The sequence below is a fragment of the Cetorhinus maximus genome, unplaced genomic scaffold (genome assembly GCF_964194155.1).
Source record: "Cetorhinus maximus unplaced genomic scaffold, sCetMax3.hap1.1 HAP1_SCAFFOLD_203, whole genome shotgun sequence".
Taxonomy (NCBI): domain Eukaryota; kingdom Metazoa; phylum Chordata; class Chondrichthyes; order Lamniformes; family Cetorhinidae; genus Cetorhinus; species Cetorhinus maximus.
Genome location: NW_027596180.1, coordinates 669,670 through 694,115, shown reverse-complemented (window position 1 = coordinate 694,115; position 24,446 = coordinate 669,670). Strand labels below are relative to the sequence as shown.

The 24,446-nt window shown below is 55.8% G+C and overlaps 1 protein-coding gene across 1 annotated transcript; it reads right to left on the bottom strand.

Annotated features, from left to right (window-relative positions):
- On the bottom strand, positions 1–24,137 carry LOC144673023 (twisted gastrulation protein homolog 1-like). Its single transcript, XM_078535022.1, has 5 exons — positions 24,027–24,137; positions 15,883–16,021; positions 5,838–5,937; positions 4,511–4,723; positions 1–253 (listed from the first exon to the last, which is right to left on the bottom strand). Exons 2-5 carry the CDS (start codon positions 15,988–15,990, stop codon positions 36–38), a joined length of 639 nt encoding a protein of 212 aa, XP_078391148.1. The 5' UTR covers positions 15,991–16,021; positions 24,027–24,137; the 3' UTR covers positions 1–35.
- Between the last annotated feature and the right edge of the window lie 309 nt (positions 24,138–24,446).

The following is a 24,446-nucleotide window of genomic DNA, read 5'->3' as shown; positions in this document are numbered from 1 at the left end:
TAGACACCGCGTTCCCACCCCACCCCCACCCGGCCTCAGGTGTTGCAACGGGCACAGCCGACCTCCTTGCTGCCGTAGCCCCGGCAGTCGGGGCCCACGCACTCGCAGCAGGCGTTGTGGAACCAGCGGTACTTGGTGGCCCCCATCGACTCGCAGGAGTGCCGGCACCGGTTGATGGACATGCAGGCATTGAAGTAGACAACGGTGCAGGCAGCCGTCGCGTTCGCTCCGGGGCCGGGTCCGGTGGCCAAGTCTGAAAGAGAGAGAGAGATCAACGGCTAACCGGCGTGGTTGGCGAGTGGCACTCGGTGACTCACCCCCACTCCCACCCCATCAGCACCGTCATTCCCGCACCCCCCCTGCCCCCTCACCCCACCGGCAACACTCAACACCCGAACATCAGGACCCCCCCACCCCCACCCCCACCCCCCACCCCCCACCATTTACTGCTCCTGATCAAAACAAAGTGTCAAGGACATGCCTTTTTATTTTCTGTTGGGCTGCGGATTTAAAACTACAATGGCTGCAGGTTGAAAGATATGTCTACTGGAACAGGATGACAGATATGCACAATGTCCTGGAACAGAGTGTGCCATGAAAGACAGGATTGGTGCTGTAAAGGAGTCCTGGACCAAGGGAGATGCCTGACGACAGCATTTTAATTGGCTTTTAATTGACCAGGTTTTTGTGTGAGAAGCAGTGCAGTGGAATAGCTCCTAGCCTGAAAGGAGCAAGTCCTAAAAGCTCTTTCTCCTGTGTGTGTGGAAGATTCCAGTAATTCCATGAGAATAAGCTAGCTGGCTTTTTCTCCTTATATCTCTATAACCTCGCTCACTCTCTGAAAACCCCTGCCAAGGGGCAAAGGGGAAAATCACTGTTAGAGACATTGAAAGGTAAGTGCTCAACTAGTGAACTAAAGACTGAAAGTGTTGGGAGACCACCTCGTGTCATCAACAAAGAACTAAAAGGAATTTGGAAGACATCAATCAAAATCAACCCATCGAATCCTGTACTCCGGAATTGGTGCTATTCAACTGTTTTATCCCACTCTTGAAATCCATGTTTTTGTGTGTCTTGTGTGTCGTGTGTGTGTGCGTCTTGTGTGAGTGTGCGTCTTGTGTGAGTGTGCGTATATGAGTGAGTGCGCGTCTTGTGTGCATGTGCGTCTTGTGTGAGTGTGCGTCTTGTGTGAGTGTGCGTCTTGTGTGAGTGTGCGTGTGTGAGTGAGTGCGCGTGTGTGAGTGAGTGCACGTCTTGTGTGCGTGTGCGTCTTGTGTGCGTGTGCGTCTTGTGTGCGTGTGCGTCTTGTGTGCGTGTGCGTCTTGTGTGCGTGTGCGTCTTGTGAGAGTGTGCGTCTTGTGTGAGTGTGCGTCTTTTGTGAGTGTGCGTCTCGTGTGAGTGTGAGTGTGCGTCTCGTGTGCATCTTGTGTGCTTGTGCGTCTCGTGTGAGTGTGCGTCTCGTGTGTGTGTGCGTCTCGTGTGCGTCTCGTGTGCGTGTGCGTCTAGTGTGTGTGTGCGTCTCGTGTGCATGTGCGTCTCGTGTGCGTGTGCGTCTTGTGTGCGTGTGCGTCTTGTGTGAGTGTGCGTCTTGTGTGAGTGTGCGTCTTGTGTGCGTGTGCGTCTTGTGTGCGTGTGCGTCTTGTGTGAGTGTGTGTCGTGAGTGTATCCTATGCGCATTCCTGTCCTGTGTGCCCGTGTGTGTATATAGGGATTTAAGAAGGGGACAGAGTTTAAGTCATAGTGTTTGAAATGAACAGTTCATTTTTCTTTCTTTAGTCACTGGTTAACAACAGTTTGTTCAATAAGCAGTTAATTACTTCCTAAGTTTAGAAACCTGGTGCTCGTATTCTGTTAACCTAATTTAAACAGTTGGGTAGAATTGGGGGAATCTGGTGGTTTGATCAAACTTATTCCCATTTGTCACGGCTCAGGGAACAGTGGGACTTGATATTTCAGCGCACTATCCCCTGTGAGTCGTGACAAGTGTGTCGCCACAGTCCGATTTCCTCCCCCTTCCCTTACCCGCTGGCCAATTCTCCCTCCAACCCCACTGCCCATTCCGATTGCAAGGCTGCTGATCACTTCGCCAGGGGGAGGATGGAGGGGATGAGAGTGGAGGGTAGGGGGCTGGAGGTGAGGGTGGCGGAGGGTGCAGGGAGGAGGAAGCAGATGCAAGGAGAGTGAAGGTACTGGAGATAGATGAGGGCAAAGGAATGGGAGGAGAGGGAGAGGGCGGGCGAAGGAGAGTGAGGGAGAGTGGGGGCAGGGGCGAGGGAGGGCAAGGGTGGGAAAGTGAGGGCGGGAGAGTGAGAGAGGGAGGGAGGGAGGGGCGGGAGTGAGAGTGAGGGCAGGGGAGTGAGAGAGGGAGGAAGACCGAGGGTGCAGGAGGGAGAGTGAGGGAGGGCGAGCGCGGGAGGGAGGGCGAGCGCGGGAGGGAGGGAGAGCGAGGGAGGGAGGGAGAGCGAGGGAGGGAGAGCGAGGGAGGGAGAGCGAGGGAGGGAGAGCGAGGGAGGGAGAGCGAGGGAGGGAGAGCGAGGGAGGGAGAGCGAGGGAGGGAGAGCGAGGGAGGGAGAGCGAGGGAGGGAGAGCGAGGGAGGGAGAGCGAGGGAGGGAGAGCGAGGGAGGGAGAGCGAGGGAGGGAGAGCGAGGGAGGGAGAGCGAGGGAGGGAGAGCGAGGGAGGGAGAGCGAGGGAGGGAGGGAGGGAGAGCGCGGGAGGGAGGGAGAGCGCGGGAGGGAGGGAGAGGGAGGGAGGGAGAGCGCGGGAGGGAGGGAGAGAGAGGAAGGGAGATCGAGATAGGGAGGGAGAGTGAGGGAGGAAGGGAGAGCGAGGTGCAGGAGGGAGAGGGAGGGAGGAAAAGTGAGGGTGGGAGACCGAGGCGTGAGGGAGGGAGTGAGGGAAGGAGAATGAGGGAGGGAGAGTGAGGGTGCAGGAGAGAGAGCAAGTGAGGGACAGAGAGCGAGGGAGGAAGGGAGAGCGAGGGTGCAGGAGGGAAAGTGAGGGAGGGAGAGCGAGGGAGGAAGGGAGAGCGAGCGCGGGAGGGAGGGAGTGAGGGAGAGCGAGGGTGGGGGAGTGAGAGAGGGAGGGAGAGTGAGGGTGCAGGAGGGAGCGCAAGTGAGGGATGGAGAGCGAGGGAGGGAGAGCGAGTGAGGGATGGAGAGCAAGGGAGGAAGGGAGAGCGAGGGTGAGGGATGGAGAACGAGGAAGGAAGGAAGAGCGAGGGTGCAAGAGGATGAGGGATGGAGAGTGAGGGAGGGAGGGAGAGCAAGGGTGCAAGAGGGTGAGGGACGGAGAGTGAGGGAGGGAGAGCGAGGGTGCAAGAGGGTGAGGGACGGAGAGTGAGGGAGGGAGGGAGAGCGAGGGAGGGAGAGCGGGGGAGGGAGAGCGAGGAAGAGCGGGGGGGAGGGAGAGCGAGGGAGGGAGAGCGAGGGAGGGAGAGCGAGGGAGGGAGAGCGAGGGAGGGAGAGCGAGGGAGGGAGAGCGAGGGAGGGAGAGCGAGGGAGGGAGAGCGAGGGAGGGAGAGCGAGGGAGGGAGAGCGAGGGAGGTAGAGAGAGGGAGGTAGAGAGAGGGAGGTAGAGAAAGGGAGGTAGAGAAAGGGAGGTAGAGAGAGGGAGGAAGAGGGAGGGAGGAAGAGGGAGGGAGGGAGGGAGAGGGAGGGAGGGAGAGGGAGGGAGGGAGGGAGGGAGAGGGAGGGAGGGAGGGAGAGTGAGGGAGGGAGGGCGAGCGAGGGAGGGAGGGCGAGCGAGGGAGGGAGGGCGAGCGAGGGAGGGAGGGCGAGCGAGCGAGGGAGGGAGAGCGAGGGAGGGCGAGCGAGGGAAGGAGAGCGAGGGAGGGAGAGCGAGGGAGGGAGGGCGAGGGAGGGAGAGCGAGGGAGGGAGAGCGAGGGAGGGAGAGAGAGGGAGGTAGAGAAAGGGAGGTAGAGAGAGGGAGGAAGAGGGAGGGAGGAAGAGGGAGGGAGGGCGAGCGAGGGAAGGAGGGCGAGCGAGGGAGGGAGGGCGAGGGAGGGAGGGCGAGCGAGGGAAGGAGAGTGAGGGAGGGAGAGCGAGGGAGGGAGGGCGAGGGAGGGAGAGCGAGGGAGGGAGAGCGAGGGAGGGAGAGAGAGGGAGGTAGAGAAAGGGAGGTAGAGAAAGGGAGGTAGAGAGAGGGAGGAAGAGGGAGGGAGGAAGAGGGAGGGAGGGCGAGCGAGGGAAGGAGGGCGAGCGAGGGAGGGAGGGCGAGGGAGGGAGGGCGAGCGAGCGAGGGAGGGAGAGCGAGGGCGAGCGAGGGAGGGCGAGCGAGGGAGGGAGAGCGAGGGCGGGAGGGAGGGAGAGCGAGGGAGGGAGGGAGAGCGAGGGAGGGAGGGCGAGGGAGGGAGAGCGAGGAAGGGAGGGAGGGAGAGCGAGGGAGGGGAGGGAGAGCGAGGGAGGGAGAGCGAGGGAGGGAAGGCGAGCGAGGGAGGGAGGGAGGGAGGACGAGGGAGGGAGGGAGGGAGGGAGAGCGAGGGAGGGAGGGAGGGAGAGGGAGGAGTTACCTCTGCTGGGTCCTAGCACCAGGTGGTGCGGGTGGTGTCGCTGCCTGAGCTCCTCCTCCACGTTGATGCTGACGATTGTCCAGTCCATGGGCTGGTCGTTCTCCCACACGGTGCTCAGCGCTCGGAACAGAGAGGGGATGGGGAGCGGCAGATCCTCCAGGGAGCTTCGGGAGGATGGCTTACTCTGCCCCCGGCTCCTCTCGCTGCACAGGCCTGGGGAGAGGGGGAGTGGGGGGAAAGAGTCAGCGTTGTGGCTACCTCAAATCCTCCCTCCACCCTCTCCTCCCCATCCACACAGGGATACACACCAACCCACCCTAACCGGAGGGAGAGATAGAGACGGGAGTGGGATAGGGGCTGGGGAATGGGAATCTGTGCGTGGAGCTGGGATACGAGACGAGGAAGGGATAATGGGATGAGGGTTGAGGCAAACTCAGCTCGGAATGGGGTAAGGAGCGGGTACAAAACTTGTTCTTCAAGTGGGCCTCGCTGGGCCGGGCTCAGCGTTTATTGCCCCATCCCCCTAATTGCCCCCTTGAGAAGGTGGCGGTGGGTGAGCTGCCATCTTGAGCCGCTGCAGTCCCCTGCGGTGTAGATACACCCACCGTGCTGTTAGGGGAGGGAGCTCCCCAGGATTTTGACCCGGCGACAGTGAAGGAACGGCCGATATATTCCCAAGTCGGGATGGTGAGTGTGGCTCGGAGGGGAACTTCCGGGTGGTGGTGTTCCCCGTGCGTCTGCTGCTCTCGTCCTTCTAGACGGTAGAGGTCGTGGGTTTGGGCGGCGCTGTCGAAGGAGCCTGGGTGAGTTGCTGCAGTGCATCCTGTAGATGGTACACACACTGCTGCCGCTGTGCGTCGGTGGTGGAGGGAGTGAATGTTTTGTGGATGGGGTGCTGATCGAGCGGGGGCTGCTTTGTCCTGGACGATGTCGAGCTTCTCGAGTGTTGTGGGAGCCGCACTCACCCAGGCAAGTGGGGGGAGTATCCCATCACACTCCTGACTTGTGCCTTGTAGATGGTGGACAGGCTTTGGGCGGGGGAGTCAGGAGGTGAGTGACTCTCTGCAGGATTCCCAGCCTCCGACCTGCTCTTGTAGCCGCAGTATTTATATGGCTGGTCCAGTTCAGTTTCTGGTCAATGGTAACCCCTAGGATGTTGATGGTTTGGAGGGAGAGGGCGTGATCCAGCGATGGTCAGGCTGTTTAATATAGTAGAGGTCGCGGGTTTGGAAGTGAGGGGTGTGGTGGTCCGGAGAGGGTGGGTGCGAAGGCGATTGTCAGACCGGGGGTTGGGGGTGGGGGGGTCCGGATGAGGGGAGCCACTTACCGATACATCCACAGCATTGGTCCCACAGGACGCCAAGGCAGAGCATACACTCCCTGCAGCAGGGGCAGTCCGATCCCACAGGCTGGCACTGGCACAGCTCCTGGCACAACAAGAGGAAGGGGTTTTAAAACGCACCCGAGGCACCCATCGGGGACCCCCGGCCTCTCAAGGCTTGGAGCTTTCTACCGCGAAACTGAAGGGCTTGGCATTATCCGTAAGGCTGAGGCCTCCTCCAAGAGGTCACCCGACATTTTCGGCTCTCGAGGAAGATCTGGTCGCCGGTTTCGAACGTCAAATCGCTTTAACTGATTGGGGGAGTGGGGGGGAGGAGGGGGGGAAAGACGACCGAACAGGCCAAGGTCGGAAGCTCGCTGGAAATCACAAGGGAGAGAACAAAAAGAAGACTCAAGTTGTGAACCAGCTTGTTTTGAAGGGAGTCGATCTTGTTGGGGGACCAAGCTGAGGGAGGCTGCCCTAACTGGCTCTCTCGCTCTCGGTCTCTCTCTCTACCCTGCCTCAAACTGTGCGCGGCTGTCCACCTGCAGCCAGAGAAGCCTCACCCCAGTGTTTCCGGTCTGCATTCGGACCTGCAAAGCCGGGACCAGTTGGTGGGAACTTCCAGGCCCTCCACTGGGACCAGTGGCCCGTCTTCACACGAGGGGACTCCAGGGCGGTGAGACCCTGCGGACTTTATCCTTTATTTTATAATGCCCATCCTCCAAAGCCCAGCTCTGCACAGAGACTCCAACTGTTTGTCCTTTGTTTGTCAGTGTGTGTGTCTGTGTGAGAGAATGTGTGTCAGTGTGCGCGCGTGTCAGTGTGTGCGCGTGTGTCGGTGTGTGCGCGCGTGTCAGTGTGTGCGCGCGTGTCGGTGTGTGCGCGTGTGTCGGTGTGTGCGCGGTGTGTCGGTGTGCGCGCGTGTCGGTGTGCGCGCGTGTGTCTGTGTGTGCGCGTGTGTCTGTGTGTGCGCGTGTGCAAGTGTGTGCGCGTGTGTCGGTGTGCGCGTGTGTCAGTGTGTGCACGTGTGTCAGTGTGTGCACGTGTGTCAGTGTGTGCGCGTGTGGTCAGTGTGTGCGTGTGTCAGAATGTGCGTGTGTCAATGTGTGTGTGTCAGAGTTTGTGTGTGTGTGTCAGAGTGTGTGTCAGAGTGTGTGTGTGTGTGTGTGTGTGAGAGTGTGTGTGTGTCAGAGAGTGTGGGTGTGTGTCAGAGAGTGTGGGTGTGTGTCAGAGAGTGTGAGTGTGTGTCAGAGAGTGTGTGTGTCAGAATTTGGGTGTGGGTGTGTGTGTCAGAGTGTGTGTGTGTCAGAGTGTGTGTGTGTGTGTCAGAGTGTGTGTGTGTGTGTCAGAGTGTGTGTGTGTGTCAGAGTGTGTGTGTGCGCGTGTCAGAGTGTGTGTGCGCGCGTGTCAGAGTTTGTGTGCGCGCGTGTCAGTGTGCGCGCGCGTGTCAGTGTGTGCGCGCGTGTCAGTGTGTGCGCGTGTGTCATAATGTGTGCGCGTGTGTCATAGTGTGTGTCAGAGTGTGTGTGTGTCAGAGTGTGTGTGTGTCAGAGTGTGTGTGTGTCAGAGTGTGTGTGTGTCAGAGTGTGTGTGTGTCAGAATGTGCGTGTGTGTGTCAGAGTGTGTGTGTCAGAGTGTGTGTGTCAGAGTGTGTGTGTCAGAGTGTGTGTGTCAGAGTTTGTGTGTGTCAAAGTTTGTGGTGTGTGTCAGAGTTTGTGTGTGTCAGAGAGAGTGTGTGTGTCAGAGTTTGTGTATGTGTGTGTGTCAGAGTGTGTGTGTGTCAGAGTGCGTGTGGGTCAGAGTGCGTGTGGGTCAGAGTGCGTGTGGGTCAGAGTGTGTGTATCAGTATGTGTCAGTGTGTGTGTGTCAGTATGTGTCAGTGTGTCAGAGTGTGTGTGTGTCAGAGTGTGTGCGTGTGCGTGTCAGAGTGTGTGCGTGTGCATGTCAGAGTGTGTGCGTGTGCGTGTCAGAATGTGTGTATCAGTATGTGTCAGTGTGCGTGTGTCTGAGTGTGTGTGTGTCAGAGTGTGTGTGTGTCAGAGTGTGTGTGTGTCAGAGTGTGTGTGTGTCAGTGTGTGTGTGTGTGTCAGAGTGTGTGTGTCAGAGTGTGTGTGTGTCAGAGTGTGTGTGTGTCAGAGTGTGTGTGTGTCAGAGTGTGTGTGTCAGAGTGTGTGTATCAGTATGTGTCAGTGTGCGTGTGTCTGAGTGTGTGTCTGAGTGTGTGTGTGTCAGTGTGTGCGTGTGTGTGTGTCAGAGTGTGTGTGTGTCAGTGAGAGTGTGTGTATCAGAGTGTGTGTGTCAGAGTGTCTGTGTGTGTGTGTGTGTGTGTGTGGGTCAGAGTGTGTGTGGGTCAGAGTGTGTGTGTGTCAGAGAGTGTGTGTGTGTCAGAGTGTGTGTGTGTCAGAGTGTGTGTGTGTGTCAAAGTGTGTGTATCAGTATGTATCAGTGTGTGTGTGTGCCAGAGTGTGTGTGTGTCAGAGTGTATGTGTGTCAGAGTGTGTGCGTGTGCGTGTCAGAGTGTGTGCGTGTGCGTGTCAAAGTGTGTGTATCAGTATGTGTCAGAGTGTGTGTGTGTCAGTGTGTGTGTCAGAGGGTGTGTGTCAGAGTATGTGTGTGTGTCAGTGAGAGTGTGCGTGTGTGTCAGAGTGTGCGTGTGTGTCAGAGTGTGTGTGTGTGTGTGTGTCAGAGTGTGCGTGTGTCAGTGAGAGTGTGTGTGTCAGTGTGTGCGAGTGTGTCAGAGTGTGCGAGTGTGTCAGAGTGTGCGTGTGTGTCAGAGTGTGTGTGTGTCTGAGTGTGTGTGTGTCTGAGTGTGTGTGTGTCAGAGTGTGTGTGTGTGTCAGAGTGTGTGTGTGTGTGTGTGTCAGAGTGTGTGTGTCAGGGTGTGTGTGTCAGAGTGTGTGTGTCAGAGTGTGTGTGTGTGTCAGAGTGTGTGTGTGTCAGTGAGAGTGTGTGTGTCAGAGTGTCTGTGTCAGAGTGTCTGTGTGTGTGTGTGTGTGTGGGTCAGAGTGTGTGTGAGACTTTTAAAAAATTGGTTCACAGTATGTGGGCGCTGCTGGCCGGGCCCAGCATTTATTGCCCATCCCTAACTGCCCCTCGTTCAGAAGGGGCATGTAAGGGCCCACCGCATCGCTGTGGGTCTGGAGTCACGTGCAGGCCAGGCTTGAAGGACACGCGCGGGGGTTTTTTTAACGACCCGTCGACAATAGTTTCGACGGCCGCCGCCCGCTCATTGCGGGCTCCCACCGAAATCGAACCCCCCACCGTCTGGGTCTGGCGTGGCGGGGCGGGGCCCGAACCCACGCCGGGGTTATAAACGCCGGACCGAGCGGGGCCGACAGGACGGAGGAGAAATCGGGCGAAGTGAGTTGTGTTACTAAATACCCCAGGACCAGCCTTCCTCCCTCAGCTTGGTTCCCCCCCACCCCACCCCAACAAGAAACCCTTCAAAACAAGCAGGTTCGCAACTTAGCTCTCCCCCCCCTACCCACCCCCCCTCTCTCCCTCGCCATTTCCCACCTTTGCCCATTTGGTTTCCTTCTCTCCCCCCACCTCCGCACCCATTGAAGTGATTGATGTTCAAAACCGGAACGTTACCCGGGGGTTTCTGGATGACCAGTCCAGTGAAAATACCCCCGCGCTGGGGGGAATTCTTCCGGGAGAGACAAAGACGGTTTTAATGCTTCCCGATTACCATCGCCCGGTAGGCGGCACTCGCACGGTGTTAAAAAGGGAGTCTCCTTTTATCATCAACAGCCGCCCTGAGTTTACTGAAGGCCGCATAGAAACCAGGAGCCAGGAGTAAGGCCATTCGGCCCTTCGAGCCTGCTCCCCATTCATCACGATCGTGGCTGATCACCCAACTCAATAGCCCCTTTCCCGCTCTCTCCCCATCTCCCTTTGATCCCTTTCACCCCCCCAAGAGCCACATCTAACTCCTTCTTGAAAACATACAATGTTTTGGTCTCAACTACTTTCTGTGGTAACGAATTCCACAGGCTCACCGCTCTCCGGGTGAAGAAATTTCTCCTCATCTCAGTCCTAAATGGGCTACCACATATCCTCAGACTGTGACCCCTGGTTCTGGACTCCCCCACCATCGGGAATATCCTTCCTGCATCTACCCTGTCTCGTCCTGTTAGAATTTTATAGGTTTCTATGAGATCCCTCCACGTTCTTCTGAACTCCAGCGAATATAATCCTAATCGACTCAATCTCTCCTCATATGTCAGTCCCGCCATCCCAGGAATCAGTCGGGTAAACCTTCGCTGCACTCCCTCTATAGCAAGTACATCCTTCCTCAGATAAGGAGACCAAAACTGCACACGGAAGCCTGGTTGAAGTTTATTTCGCTTTGCAGGGGTTGTTGGGGGGTGGGTGGGGGGGAAACATACACGATCGGCTATTTCGGCGAGAAAATCAAACTTTTTAAGTTGACGGTAGGGACGGCGGGGCTCAGACATGCGCGTACACACACTCAACCCTCCTGTCCGGGGGGTCGCTCACCAGATCCACCAGCAGCCCCCTCCCCCCACCCCTCGCGTACCCCGCTCTGAACGCCGGGGGATAGGAGGGGGTGGGGGCAAACGAAGGGGAGGGCAGCCTGAACGCTGAACGGTGTGCGGCCGCGGGGACTGGTGCCGGTAGGTGGGTTAGTGAGCGCGGCTGGGGATAGGGCGAGGGAAGCAGCCGCAGCTGGGTGGGTGGGAGGTGGGAGGTGGGTGGGAGGGGAACGTAAGCCAGTCGGGCTCTGGGTGTCCGGGGAGGAGCCGGGAGAGTCTCCGCGAGTTTGCTTTGCCGCCTCGTTCCTGTTCTGGGGCGCGGGACCGTTCCGATGACTGAAGAGGGGAGTCGTAGGGACCCGCGTCAGCCTCTGGACAAGAGTCTTACGGGCGTTAACTCTGTCAGACCCCGCTGAGCTTTCCCAGCATTTTCCTGTTTTCGTTTCGGGTTTCCAGCATCCGCAGCGTTTTCGCTTTTACACAATTGTTGGAATTGGCCGACAGGACGTCTGTGGGAAAGTCGGGAAGTCTTGCTACAACCGGACGGGGCGTTGGCGAGTCTGCAGCCGAAGTACTGCGCAGAGTTCTGGCCGAAGTACTTAAGGAGGGACGTACTTGCGCTGGGAGCCGTTCAGAGAAGGTTCACTCGGCCGATTCCCGGGATGAAGGGGGGGGTTTGTCTTATGGGGAAAGGTTGAGCAGGTTGGGGCCGGTACCCATTGGAGTTTAGAAGAACGAGAGGGGATCTTATTGAGACAGATAAGATCCTGAGGGGGGGAGGGGGGGAGAGGGGGTTTGACAGGGTGGATGCTGAGAGGATGTTTCCCCCCCTCATGGGGTGGGGATGAATCTAGAACGAGGGGGGGGGCACAGTTTATAAATAAGGCGGGGAGGGTCTCCCATTGAAGAGGGAGACGAGGAGGAATTTCTTCTCTCAGAGCGGGGGGGGGTCAGTCTGTGGGATTCTCTCCCCCACCCCACAGAGAGCGGCGGAGGCCGGGTCACTGAATATATCCGAGGCCGAGTTAGACAGAGTTTCGATCGACGAGGGGGTCGAGGGTTATGAGGGGAGGGAGGGAGGACAGGCAGGAAAGTGGAGTCGAGGCCACAATCGGATCAGCCACGATCTTATCGAATGGGGGGGGGGAAGCAGGCTTGAGGGGCCGAATGGCCCACTCCTGCTCCTACTGTTTATCATCTTAGGTGGAGGAGGAGGATGGAGGCGAGGGAGAGGACTCAACGATGGTGGAATTGAGGGGGTAGCACAGAGCTGAGGTGTCACAGGCAGGGCTGCCTGACGGAGGACGGGGTGAAGGTGGGGGATAGTTGGGGGGGAGGGAGGGGGGAAGGCCGAATGAGGAATGAAGAGCGAGTGCCCGCAGATGGAGGACGTCCCTCCGCATCGACCCCACTCTTCACGCCCAACGAAACATCCTGACGTAGAGTAGGTGAGACAGGGCACCTCGATTCCAAGGCAGGAATTGGCCTTTTGTTACCCAGGGACAGGAGGAGGCCATTCAGCCCCCCCCCTCGAGCCTGTTACACAGGAACAGGAGGAGGCCATTCAGCCCCTCTTGAGCCTGTTACACAGGAACAGGAGGAGGCCATTCAGCCCCTCTTGAGCCTGTTACACAGGAACAGGAGGAGGCCATTCAGCCCCTCTTGAGCCTGTTACACAGGAACAGGAGGAGGCCATTCAGCCCCCCTTGAGCCTGTTACACAGGAACAGGAGGAGGCCATTCAGCCCCTCTCGAGTCTGTTACACAGGAACAGGAGGAGGCCATTCAGCCCCTCTTGAGCCTGTTACACAGGAACAGGAGGAGGCCATTCAGCCCCTCTTGAGCCTGTTACACAGGAACAGGAGGAGGCCATTCAGCCCCCCTTGAGCCTGTTACACAGGGACAGGAGGAGGCCATTCAGCCCCTCGAGCCTGTTACACAGGAACAGGAGGAGGCCATTCAGCCCCTCTTGAGCCTGTTACACAGGAACAGGAGGAAGCCATTCAGCCCCTCTTGAGCCTGTTACACAGGAACAGGAGGAGGCCATTCAGCCCCTCTTGAGCCTGTTACACAGGAACAGGAGGAGGCCATTCAGCCCCTCTTGAGCCTGTTACACAGGAACAGGAGGAGGCCATTCAGCCCCCCCCCCTCGAACCTGTTACACAGGAACAGGAGGAGGCCATTCAGCACCCCCCCTTGAACCTGTTACACAGGAACAGGAGGAGGCCATTCAGCCCCCCTTGAGCCTGTTACACAGGAACAGGAGGAGGCCATTCAGCCCCTCTCGAGTCTGTTACACAGGAACAGGAGGAGGCCATTCAGCCCTCGAGCCTGTCCCACTGCTCAATCGGGTTCCAGCTGATCTGCCTCTTCCGCCCACTCCTCTAGTTTGGCTGCATCGCCCCTCACACCCCACCCTGTCAAAAATCTAGCGCTCTCAGCTCTGACCTTTTTCACTGAAACTCTCAACCTCCGCAGTGCTTTGGTGGGGGTTGGACGGGGAGGGGGTTGCGGTGGCGGGGAGAGAGTTCCAGATTTCCATTCCCGTGTGTGTGAGAAAATGCTTCCTGACATCACCCCTTGAACAGCCCCTGGCTCTGATTTTAATGTTCTGTCCGCTTGTCCTGGACTCTCCCCAACCAGAGGAAACACTTTCTCTCTCTCTCTCTCTCTCTGTCTCTGTCTCTCTCTGTCTGCCTCTCACACTCTCTCTCTCTCTGTCTGCCTCTCATACTCTCTCTCTCTGTCTGCCTCTCACACTCTCTGTCTCTGTCTGCCTCTCACACTCTCTCTCTCTCTCTGTCTCTGTCTCTCTCTGTCTGCCTCTCACACTCTCTCTCTCTGTCTGCCTCTCACACTCTCTCTCTCTCTGTCTGCCTCTCACACTCTCTCTCTGTCTCTGTCTCTCTCTGTCTGCCTCTCACACTCTCTCTCTCTCTGTCTGCCTCTCACACTCTCTCTCTCTCTCTGTCTGCCTCTCACACTCTCTCTCTTTCTCTGTCTGCCTCTCACACTCTCTCTCTCTCTCTCTGTCTCTCTCTCTCTCTCTGTCTCTCTCTCTCTCTCTCTGTCTCTCTCTCTCTCTCTCTGTCTCTCTCTCTCTCTGTCTCTCTCTCTCTCTGTCTCTCTCTCTGTCTCTGTCTCTCTTTCTCTCTGTCTCTCTCTCTCTGTCTGCCTCTCACTCTCTGTCTCTCACTCTCTGTCTCTCTGTCTCTATCTCTCTCTGTCTGCCCCTCACTCTCTGTCTCTCTGTCTCTATCTCTCTCTGTCTGCCTCCGTCTCTCTGTCTGCCTCCGTCTCTCTGTCTGCCTCTCACTCTCTGTCTGCCTCCGTCTCTCTGTCTGCCTCCGTCTCTCTGTCTGCCTCCGTCTCTCTGTCTGCCTCCATCTCTCTGTCTGCCTCCTCTCTCTCTCGCCCCCTCTCTCTCTCGCCCCCTCTCTCTCTAGCCCCCTCTCTCTCTAGCCCCCTCTCTCTCTAGCCCCCTCTCTCTCTCTCGCCCCCTTTCTCTCTCTCGCCCCCTCTCTCTCTCTCGCCCCCTCTCTCTCTCTCGCCCCCTCTCTCTCTCTCTAGCCCCCTCTCTCTCTCTCGCCCCCTCTCTCTCTCTCGCCCCCTCTCTCTCTCTCGCTCTCCCTCTCTCTCTCTCTCTCTCCCTCCCTCTCTGCCTACTGAATCCTTTAATCATCTTAAAACTCCTCGATTAGGTGGCCCTTTAATCCTCGACAAAAACAAACTTCTGTCTCCCAGTTCTGGAGGTCGGATAAGGACGCCTGATAATTTAGCAACAGCGGAGGAGTCGAGAGAAAGGGGGGGGTGGTGAGGTGGAGATGGGTGTCGTCAGTGTCTACGTAGAATCTAACGCTGCGCTGTCGGACCATGTCGCCAAGGGGCAGAGTGTAGGTGAGAAGGAGGAGTGGGGTGGGGGGTGGGGGGGGGAAAACAGGGATCGATCCCTGGGGAACACCAGAGGTAACAGAGCAGGAGCAGGGAGAGAAGCCGCCGCAAGTGATTCTCTGGCTGCGGTGAGATGGGTGAGGTTAATGTCTTGGATGAGGGAAGTGAATGTATTATCACCAAATCTGCGGATGATACAAAAATAGATGGGAAGGCAAGTGGTGAGGATGACACAAGGAGTCTACAGAGGGATATAGACAGGTTAGGTGAGTGGGCAAAAACGTGGCAGATGGAATATAATGTGGGAAAGTGTGAGGCTATGCACTTTGACAGGAAGAATAGAGGAGCTGAATATTATTGAAATGGAGAAAGGCTGCAGAAAGCTGCAGCACAGAGGGATCTGGGGGTCCTCGTGCATGAATCCCAAAAAGGCTACCATACAAGTTCAGCAGGTAATAAGGGAGGCAAATGGAACGTTGGCCTTTATTTCAGTGGGAATGGAGTATAAAAATAGGGAAGTCTTGCAAAAATTATACAAGGCACCAGTTAGACCACACCTAGAATACTGAGGACAGTTTTTGGTCCCCTTATCTAAGGAAAGATATACTGGCATTGGAGGCAGCCCAGAGAAGGTTCACTGGGTTGAACCCGGGGGTGGAGGGAATTTCTTATGAGGAGAGGTTGAGTCGGTTGGGCCTGGACTCATTGGAGTTTAGAAGAATGAGAGGCGACCTTATTGAAACATATAAGATTCTGAGGGGGCTTGACAGGGTAGATGCTGAGAGGTTGTTTCCCCTTGTGGGAGAGTCTAGGACCAGAGGGCATAATCTCAGAGTAAGGGGTCGCCCATTTAAAACAGAGATGAGGAGGAATTTCTTCTCTCAGAGGGTAGTGAATCTGTGGAATTCTTTACCACAGAGGCTGTAGAGGCTGGGTCATTAAATATATTCAGGGCTGAGATAGACAGATTTTTAATCAGTGAGGGAATCAAGGGTTATGGAGAAAGGGCAGGAAAGTGGAGTTGAGGATTATCAGATCAGACACGATCTCACTGAACGGCAGAGCAGGTTCGATGGGCCGAATGGCCTACTTCTGCTCCTACGTCTCATGGTCTTATAGATAAGAATGGAGCCGGGTGAGTGCAGTCCCACCCAGCTGGACGAACTTGGGGGGGGGGCGGGGGGGGTACACGGGTTCAAATCCCACCAACGGCAGCCGGTGGAATTTAAATTCATTTAATAATATCTGGAATTATGAAGCCAGTTTCAGTCATGTGACAACCAGCATTGATTTTCTGAAAAACCCCATCTGGTTCAATCATGTCCCCCTTTAGGGAAGGGGGAATCTTCCATCCTTACCCGGCCTGGTCTGGCCTACATGTGACTCCAAGCCCCCCCTCCACCCCCACCACCCCCACCACACAGCGATGCAGTTGATTCTTAACTTTCCCCCCTCTGCAATGTCCGAGCGAGCCCCACTCAGTTCAAGGAGACAATTAAGGGTAGTGGGGGGGATGGGTGGGGGGGTGGGGCAACAAATGCCGGGGCCTCGCCAGCGACGCCCCCATGTCCCATGAAAGACCATTGCACAGCGTCCGCCGAAGCGAGAGGTCCTGCCGGAACCCTGGGGGGGGGGGAGCGAGAGAAGCCACGCCCATACCTGTAACAGGCACTTGCTGACATCACTGGCACACAGAGCCTTGTTGCAGCCAACAGCGGAGGAGACGAGGCCGCTCATGAGCAGTGGGAGCAGCGTCAGCCGAGCCATTCCTGGGCCTCTTGGCAGACAGGGGGCGACACTGGGGAGAGAGAGAGAGTGAGAGTGAGAGTGAGAGTGAGAGCGAGAGTGAGAGCGAGAGCGAGAGCGAGAGCGAGAGAGCAAAAGAGGGAGAGAGAGAGCGAGAACGAAAGCGAGAGCGAGAGAGAGGGAGAGAGAGAGGGAGGGAGAGGGAGAGAGAGAGAGAGAGTGACCGAGAGAGTGAGAGAGTGAGAGAGTGACCAAGAGAGAGCGCGAGAGAGAGCGCGAGAGAGAGCGCGAGCGAGAGAGCGAGCGAGAGAGAGAGAGTGAGAGAGAGCGCGAGAGGGAGCGCAAGAGAGAGCGCGAGAGAGAGCGCGAGAGAGAGCACGAGAGAGAGCGCGAGAGAGAGCGCGAGAGAGAGCGCGAGAGAGAGTGCGAGCGAGAGAGAGTGCGAGCGAGAGAGAGAGCGAGCGAGAGAGAGAGCGAGCGAGAGAGAGAGCGAGCGAGAGAGAGCGAGCGAGCGAGCGAGCGAGAGAGAGCGAGAGAGAGCGCGAGAGGGAGCGCGAGAGGGAGCGCGAGAGAGAGCGCGAGAGAGAGCGCGAGCGAGAGAGCGAGCGAGAGCGAGAGAGCGAGAGAGAGAGCGAGAGAGCGAGAGAGTGAGAGAGCGAGAGGGAGAGCGAGAGAGAGCGAGAGAGAGAGCGAGAGAGAGAGCGAGAGAGAGAGCGAGAGAGAGAGCGAGAGAGAGAGAGTGAGAGAGAGAGAGAGAGCGAGAGAGAGAGCGAGAGAGAGAGCGAGGGAAAAACAACAGCCTCATTAGTAGCTGACAATTGCACAATGTTCAGCACCATTCGCGACTCCTCAGATACTGAAGCAGTCCATGTCCAAATGCAGCAGGACCTGGACAATATCCAGGCTTGGGCTGACAAGTGGCAAGTAACATTCATGCCACACAAGTGCCAGGCAATGACCATCCCCAACAAGAGAGATTCTAACCATCACCCCTTGACATTCAATGGGCATTACCATCGCTGAATCCCCCCACTATCAACATCCTGGGGGTTACCATTGACCAGAAACTGAACCGGACCAGCCATATAAATACTCTGGCTACAAGAGCAGGTCAGAGGCTGGGAATCCTGCGGAGAGTCACTCACCTCCTGACTCCCCCCCAAAGCCTGTCCACCATCGACAAGGCACAAGTCAGGAGTGCGATGGGATACTCCCCCCACTTGCCTGGATGAGTGCGGCTCCCATGACACTCGAGACGCTCGACACCGTCCAGGATGAGGGCAGCAGACGCACGGGGAACACCACCACCCGGAAGTTCCCCTCCGAGCCACACTCACTTGGAAATATATCGGCCGTCCCTTCACTGTCGCCGGGTCAAAATCCTGGGAATTCCCTCCCTAACAGCACGGTGGGTGTACCTACACCACAGGGGACTGCAGCGGCTCAAGAAGGCGGCTCACCCACCACCTTCTCGAGGGACACTGGCGTAGGCACAGGGACCGAGGAGCTCCTGTCTACACAGACACCACCCCCCTTCCCCCTCCCGGGTCAGACCTTGACCCACAGTGAGGGTCCCTGTGCGTTCCCCATGTCGAATCGTAAAGTACACACGAGGGAGACCATTCGGCCCGTTGTGTTTGGGCCAGCTTAGAGCTACCCAGTCAGTTCCCCCTTCAACCCAATTTCTCCCACCTTCCCCCTGCAAAATATTTCCTCACCGACTCTTTACCCAATTCCCCCCTTTTGAAAGCGATTTATTTTTCCTTTATTCATTCCGTGCGGCGAGGCTCCTGCTGTTGACGCCCATCCCTAACTACCCCTTGAACTGAGCTCGGCCATTTCAGAGAGGGGCAGTTAAGAGCCGACCACATCGCTGAGAGTCACAGAGCGTGTGTGCGTTTGCGTATCGCTATGTGTGTGGGGCTGCGTATCAGTCTGTGTGTGTGTGTGTAGGGCTCTGTATTGGTGTGTGTGTGTAGGGCTCTGTATTGGTGTGTGTGTGTGTGTGTGTGTGTGTAGGGCTCTGTATTGGTGTGTGTGTATGTGTGTGTGTGTAGGGCTCTGTATTGGTGTGTGTGTGTGGGGCTCTGCATTGGTGTGTGTGTATGTGTGTGTGTGTAGGGCTCTGTATTGGTGTGTGTGTGTGTGTGTAGGGCTCTGTATTGGTGTGTGTGTGTGTGTGTGTGTAGGGCTCTGTATTGGTGTGTGTGTATGTGTGTGTGTGTAGGGCTCTGTATTGGTGTGTGTGTGTGTGGGGCTCTGCATTGGTGTGTGTGTATGTGTGTGTGTGTAGGGCTCTGTATTGGTGTGTGTGTGTAGGGCTCTGTATTGGTGTGTGTGTGTGTGTGTGTGTGTGTGTGTAGGGCTTTGTATTGGTGTGTGTGTGTGTGTGTAGGGCTCTGTATTGGTGTGTGTGTGTGTGGGGCTCTGTATTGGTGTGTGTGTGTGTGTGTGTGTAGGGATCTGTATTGGTGTGTGTGTGTGTGTGTAGGGCTCTGTATTGGTGTGTGTGTGTGTGTGTGTAGGGCTCTGTATTGGTGTGTGTGTGTGTGGGGCTGTGTATTGGTGTGTGTGTGTGTGGGGCTCTGTATTGGTGTGTGTGTGTGTGTGTGTGTAGGGCTGTGTATTGGTGTGTGTGTGTGTAGGGCTCTGTATTGGTGTGTGTGTGTGTGTGTGTGTAGGGCTCTGTATTGGGGGGTGTGTGTGTGTGTGTGTGTAGGGCTCTGTATTGGTGTGTGTGTGTGTGTGTGTGTGTGTAGGGCTCTGTATTGGTGTGTGTGTGTGTGTGTGTGTGTGTGTAGGGCTCTGTATTGGTGTGTGTGTGTGTGTGTGTGTGTAGGGCTCTGTATTGGTGTGTGTGTGTGTGTGTGTGTAGGGCTGTGTATTGGTGTGTGTGTATGTGTGTGTGTGTAGGGCTCTGTATTGGTGTGTGTGTGTAGGGCTCTGTATTGGTGTGTGTGTGTGTGTGTGTGTGTAGGGCTCTGTATTGGTGTGTGTGTATGTGTGTGTGTGTAGGGCTCTGTATTGGTGTGTGTGTGTGTGGGGCTCTGCATTGGTGTGTATGTATGTGTGTGTGTGTAGGGCTCTGTATTGGTGTGTGTGTGTGTGTGTAGGGCTCTGTATTGGTGTGTGTGTGTGTGTGTGTGTAGGGCTCTGTATTGGTGTGTGTGTATGTGTGTGTGTGTAGGGCTGTGTATTGGTGTGTGTGTGTGTGGGGCTCTGCATTGGTGTGTGTGTATGTGTGTGTGTGTAGGGCTCTGTATTGGTGTGTGTGTATGTGTGTGTGTGTAGGGCTCTGTATTGGTGTGTGTGTGTAGGGCTCTGTATTGGTGTGTGTGTGTGTGTGTGTGTGTGTAGGGCTCTGTATTGGTGTGTGTGTGTGTGTGTGTGTGTGTGTAGGGCTCTGTATTGGTGTGTGTGTGTGTGTGTGTGTAGGGCTCTGTATTGGTGTGTATGTGTGTGGGGCTCTGTATTGGTGTGTGTGTGTGTGTGTGTGTAGGGATCTGTATTGGTGTGTGTGTGTGTGTGTAGGGCTCTGTATTGGGGTGTGTGTGTGTGTGTGTAGGGCTCTGTATTGGTGTGTGTGTGTGTGGGGCTGTGTATTGGTGTGTGTGTGTGTGGGGCTCTGTATTGGTGTGTGTGTGTGTGTGTGTGTAGGGCTGTGTATTGGTGTGTGTGTGTGTGTGTAGGGCTCTGTATTGGTGTGTGTGTGTGTGTGTGTGTGTAGGGCTCTGTATTGGGGTGTGTGTGTGTGTGTGTGTGTGTAGGGCTCTGTATTGGTGTGTGTGTGTGTATGTAGGGCTCTGTATTGGTGTGTGTGTGTGTGTGTGTGTAGGGCTCTGTATTGGTGTGTGTGTGTGTGTGTGTGTAGGGCTCTGTATTGGTGTGTGTGTGTGTGTGTGTAGGGCTCTGTATTGGTGTGTGTGTGTGTGTGTGTGTGTGTGTAGGGCTCTGTATTGGTGTGTGTGTGTGTGTGTAGGGCTCTGTATTGGTGTGTGTGTGTGTGTGTGTGTGTAGGGCTCTGTATTGGTGTGTGTGTGTGTGTGTGTGTGTAGGGCTCTGTATTGGTGTGTGTGTGTGTGTGTAGGGCTCTGTATTGGTGTGTGTGTGTGTGTGTGTGTGTTTGGGCCCTGTATTGGTGTGTGCGTGTGTGTGTGTGTGTAGGGCTCTGTATTGGTGTGTGTGTGTGTGTAGGGCTCTGTATTGGTGTGTGTGTGTGTGTGTGCGTGTGTAGGGCTCTGTATTGGTGTGTGTGTGTGTGTGTAGGGCTCTGTATTGGTGTGTGTGTGTGTGTGTGTGTGTGTAGGGCTCTGTATTGGTGTGTGTGTGTGTGGGGCTCTGTATTGGTGTGTGTGTGTGTGTAGGGCTCTGTATTGGTGTGTGTGTGTGTGTGTGTGTGTAGGGCTGTGTATTGGTGTGTGTGTGTGTGTGTAGGGCTCTGTATTGGTGTGTGTGTGTGTGTGTGTGTGTGTAGGGCTCTGTATTGGTGTGTGTGTGTGTGTGTGTAGGGCTCTGTATTGGTGTGTGTGTGTGTGTGTAGGGCTCTGTATTGGTGTGTGTGTGTGTGTGTAGGGCTCTGTATTGGTGTGTGTGTGTGTGGGGCTCTGTATTGGTGTGTGTGTGTGTGGGGCTCTGTATTGGTGTGTGTGTGTGTGTGTGTGTGTGTGTGTAGGGCTGTGTATTGGTGTGTGTGTGTGTGTGTAGGGCTCTGTATTGGTGTGTGTGTGTGTGTGTGTGTGTGTGTGTAGGGCTCTGTATTGGTGTGTGTGTGTGTGTGTGTGTGTAGGGCTCTGTATTGGTGTGTGTGTGTGTGTGTGTAGGGCTCTGTATTGGTGTGTGTGTGTGTGTGCGTGTGTAGGGCTCTGTATTGGTGTGTGTGTGTGTGTGTAGGGCTCTGTATTGGTGTGTGTGTGTGTGTGTGTGTGTGTGTAGGGCTCTGTATTGGTGTGTGTGTGTGTGGGGCTCTGTATTGGTGTGTGTGTGTGTGTGTGTGTGTAGGGCTCTGTATTGGTGTGTGTGTGTGTGCGTGTGTAGGGCTGTGTATTGGTGTGTGTGTGTGTGTGTGTGTGTAGGGCTCTGTATTGGTGTGTGTGTGTGTGTGTGTGTGTGTAGGGCTCTGTATTGGTGTGTGTGTGTGTGTGTGTGTAGGGCTCTGTATTGGTGTGTGTGTGTGTGTGTGTAGGGCTCTGTATTGGTGTGTGTGTGTGTGTGTGTGTGTGTAGGGCTCTGTATTGGTATGTGTGTGTGGGGCTCTGTATTGGTGTGTGTGTGTGTGGGGCTCTGTATTGGTGTGTGTGTGTGTGTGTGTGTAGGGCTGTGTATTGGTGTGTGTGTGTGTGTGTAGGGCTCTGTATTGGTGTGCGTGTGTGTGTGTGTGTAGGGCTCTGTATTGGTGTGTGTGTGTGTGTGTGTGTAGGGCTCTGTATTGGTGTGTGTGTGTGTAGGGCTCTGTATTGGTTTGTGTGTGTGTGTGTGTGTATGTAGGGCTCTGTATTGGTGTGTGTGTGTGTGTGTGTGTAGGGCTCTGTATTGGTGTGTGTGTGTGTGTGTGTGTGTGTAGGGCTCTGTATTGGTGTGTGTGTGTGTGTGTGTGTGTGTGTGTAGGGCTCTGTATTGGTGTGTGTGTGTGTGTGTGTGTGTAGGGCTCTGTATTGGTGTGTGTGTGTGTGTGTGTAGGGCTCTGTATTGGTGTGTGTGTGTGTGTGTGTCTAGGGCTCTGTATTGGTGTGTGTGTGTGTAGGGCTCTGTATTGGTGTGTGTGTGTGTGTAGGGCTCTGTATTGGTGTGTGTGTGTGTGTGTAGGGCTCTGTATTGGTGTGTGTGTGTGTGTGTGTAGGGCTCTGTATTGGTGTGTGTGTGTGTGTAGGGCTCTGTATTGGTGTGTGTGTGTGTGTGTGTGTGTGTAGGGCTCTGTATTGGTGTGTGTGTGTGTGTGTGTGTAGGGCTCTGTATTGGTGTGTGTGTGTGTGTGTGTGTGTAGGGCTCTGTATTGGTGTGTGTGTGTGTGTGTAGGGCTCTGTATTGGTGTGTGTGTGTTTGGGCTCTTTATTGGTGTGTGTGTGTGTGTGTGTGTGTGTGTAGGGCTCTGTATTGGTGTGTGTGTGTGTGTGTAGGGCTCTGTATTGGTGTGTGTGTGTGTGTGTGTGTGTGGGGCTGTGTATTGGTGTGTGTGTGCGTGTGTGTAGGGCTCTGTATTGGTGTGTGTGTTTTAGACACTAGACTGAAAGTGCTGTGAACACAGTGAGCTGATTGTGTGAGCAGAGAGGTGTTGTTCAATCTGCTCACTGTGAATGGGACCAGTTCTGTCACCAGGCCAAATGGGCAGAGAGCAAAACCTCACTGTCTGCACATGACAAAAATATTGACAACAGGCGCACAGTCTGAACATGGTCAGCGGGGGAAGGGATAGATACAGAAAACAAAACACAATCAAACCCCATCAAACTCTCCCAGGACAGGTACAGGACGGGGTTTGATACAGTGAAAATCTCCCTCTACACTGTCCCCATCAAACACTCGCAGGACAGGTACAGCACAGGGTAAGATACGGAGTAAAGCTCCCTCTACACTGTCCCCATCAGACACTCCCAGGACAGGTACAGCACGGGGTTAGATACAGAGTAAAGCTCCTTCTACACTGTCCCCATCAAACACTCCCAGGACAGGTACAGCACGGGGTTAGATACAGAGTAAAGCTCCCTCTACACTGTCCCCATCAAACACTCCCAGGGCAGGTACAGCACGGGGTTAGATACAGAGTAAAGCTCCCTCTACACCGTCCCCATCAAACACTCCCAGGACAGGTACAGCACGGGGTTAGATACAGAGTAAAGCTCCCTCTACACTGTCCCCATCAGACACTCCCAGGGCAGGTACAGCACGGGGTTAGATACAGAGTAAAGCTCCCTCTACAATGTTCCCATCAAACACTCGCAGGACAGGGACAGCACAGGGTTAGATACAGAGTAAAGCTCCCTCACACTGTCCCCATCAAACACTCCCAGGACAGGTACAGCACGGGGTTAGACACAGAGTAAAGCTCTATCTACACTGTCCCCATCAAACACTCACAGGACAGGTACAGCATGGGGTTAGATACAGAGTAAAGCTCCATCTACACTGTCCCCATCAAACACTCACAGGACAGGTACAGCACGGGGTTAGATACAGAGTAAAGCTCCCTCTACACTGTCCCCATCAGACACTCCCAGGACAGGTACAGCACAGGGTTAGATACAGAGTAAAGCTCCATCTACACTGTCCCCATCAAACACTCCCAGGGCAGGTACAGCATGGGGTTAGATACAGAGTAAAGCTCCCTCTACACTGTCCCCATCAAACACTCCCAGGACAGGTACAGCACGGGGTTAGATACAGAGTAAAGCTCCCTCTACACTGTCCCCATCAAACACTCCCAGGACAGGTACAGCACGGGGTTAGATACAGAGTAAAGCTCCCTCTACACTGTCCCCATCAGACACTCCCAGGACAGGTACAGCACAGGGTTAGATACAGAGTAAAGCTCCCTCTACACTGTCCACATCAAACACTCCCAGGACAGGTACAGCATGGGGGTTAGAGACAGAGTAAAGCTCCCTCTAACAGTGTCCCAAAGTGCAGGTCTTGTCCCTGGGCTGTGTGGGACTCAGCACCAGGATATTTCTTGTTGTGCTGTCCTGTCTGGAGCGGGGACTAGGAACCCCCCAGCTCCTGCCAGGGAGGGAAGAGAGGGGAGGCAGAGTGCCAAGAACAACATTCAGGTTCGAAAAAACAGATATTTCTCAGAAAATAGAGGTTCAAATTCATCTGGTCACAAGTTGACCGTGGTTGGAGTCCCCAGAGCCCCAGAGACTGCGGAGAACAAAGCCCGGGGAGTGGGGGGGAAGAGGAAAAGTTTTGCCAACGTTTCGAACAATAAAAACTGGTCCAAAGTTGGGAGATTTCTTTTGTTCTGAACTTCCCAAGACCAGAGGCGGGAAGAGGGAGGGGGCTCCGGGGAATTCCCTGCTCAGGCGCCCCTCCCCGCCCGCGGTACCCGCTCCGGCCACCGCACTGACCCCGGGTTCAGCCGCTGGACCCCGCTCCGCTCCGCTCCGGTCCGGTCCCTTCTCCCTGCGCTCGGCCACCCACCGCCGGCTTCACCCCGGTGGCTCCAAGTAGGAGCGAGAGGCGAGAGACTCTTCCGGAGGGGGAAGCAGCAAAACGCGGAGTGGATCCCGTGCAGGGGGGCCAGGGGGATCGGGAGCGAGTTATACAGAGAGGGGAGGGATAGGGAGAGAGGGAGGGATAGGGAGAGAGGGAGGGATAGGGAGGGAGAGGGATAGGGGGGAGAGAGAAGGAGAGAGAGACAGAGAGAGAGAGAGAGACAGAGAGAGAGAGAGGGTGAGAGAGAGAGAGAGACAGAGAGAGGGGGAGAGACAGAGAGAGGGGGGGGAGAGATAGGGAGAGAGAGACAGAGAGAGAGGGAGAGAGAGACA

Bases quoted from the DNA above. Each gene is read 5' to 3' on its own strand.
- LOC144673023 (XM_078535022.1), bottom strand. From the start codon at position 15,990: ATGGCTCGGCTGACGCTGCTCCCACTGCTCATGAGCGGCCTCGTCTCC. The intron at 4,724-5,837 runs GTAAGTGGCTCC...CCCTCTCCCCAG, and splicing joins CCAATGCTGTGGATGTATCG to GCCTGTGCAGCGAGAGGAGC. The intron at 254-4,510 runs GTAACTCCTCCC...TCTCTCTTTCAG, and splicing joins GGTGCTAGGACCCAGCAGAG to ACTTGGCCACCGGACCCGGC.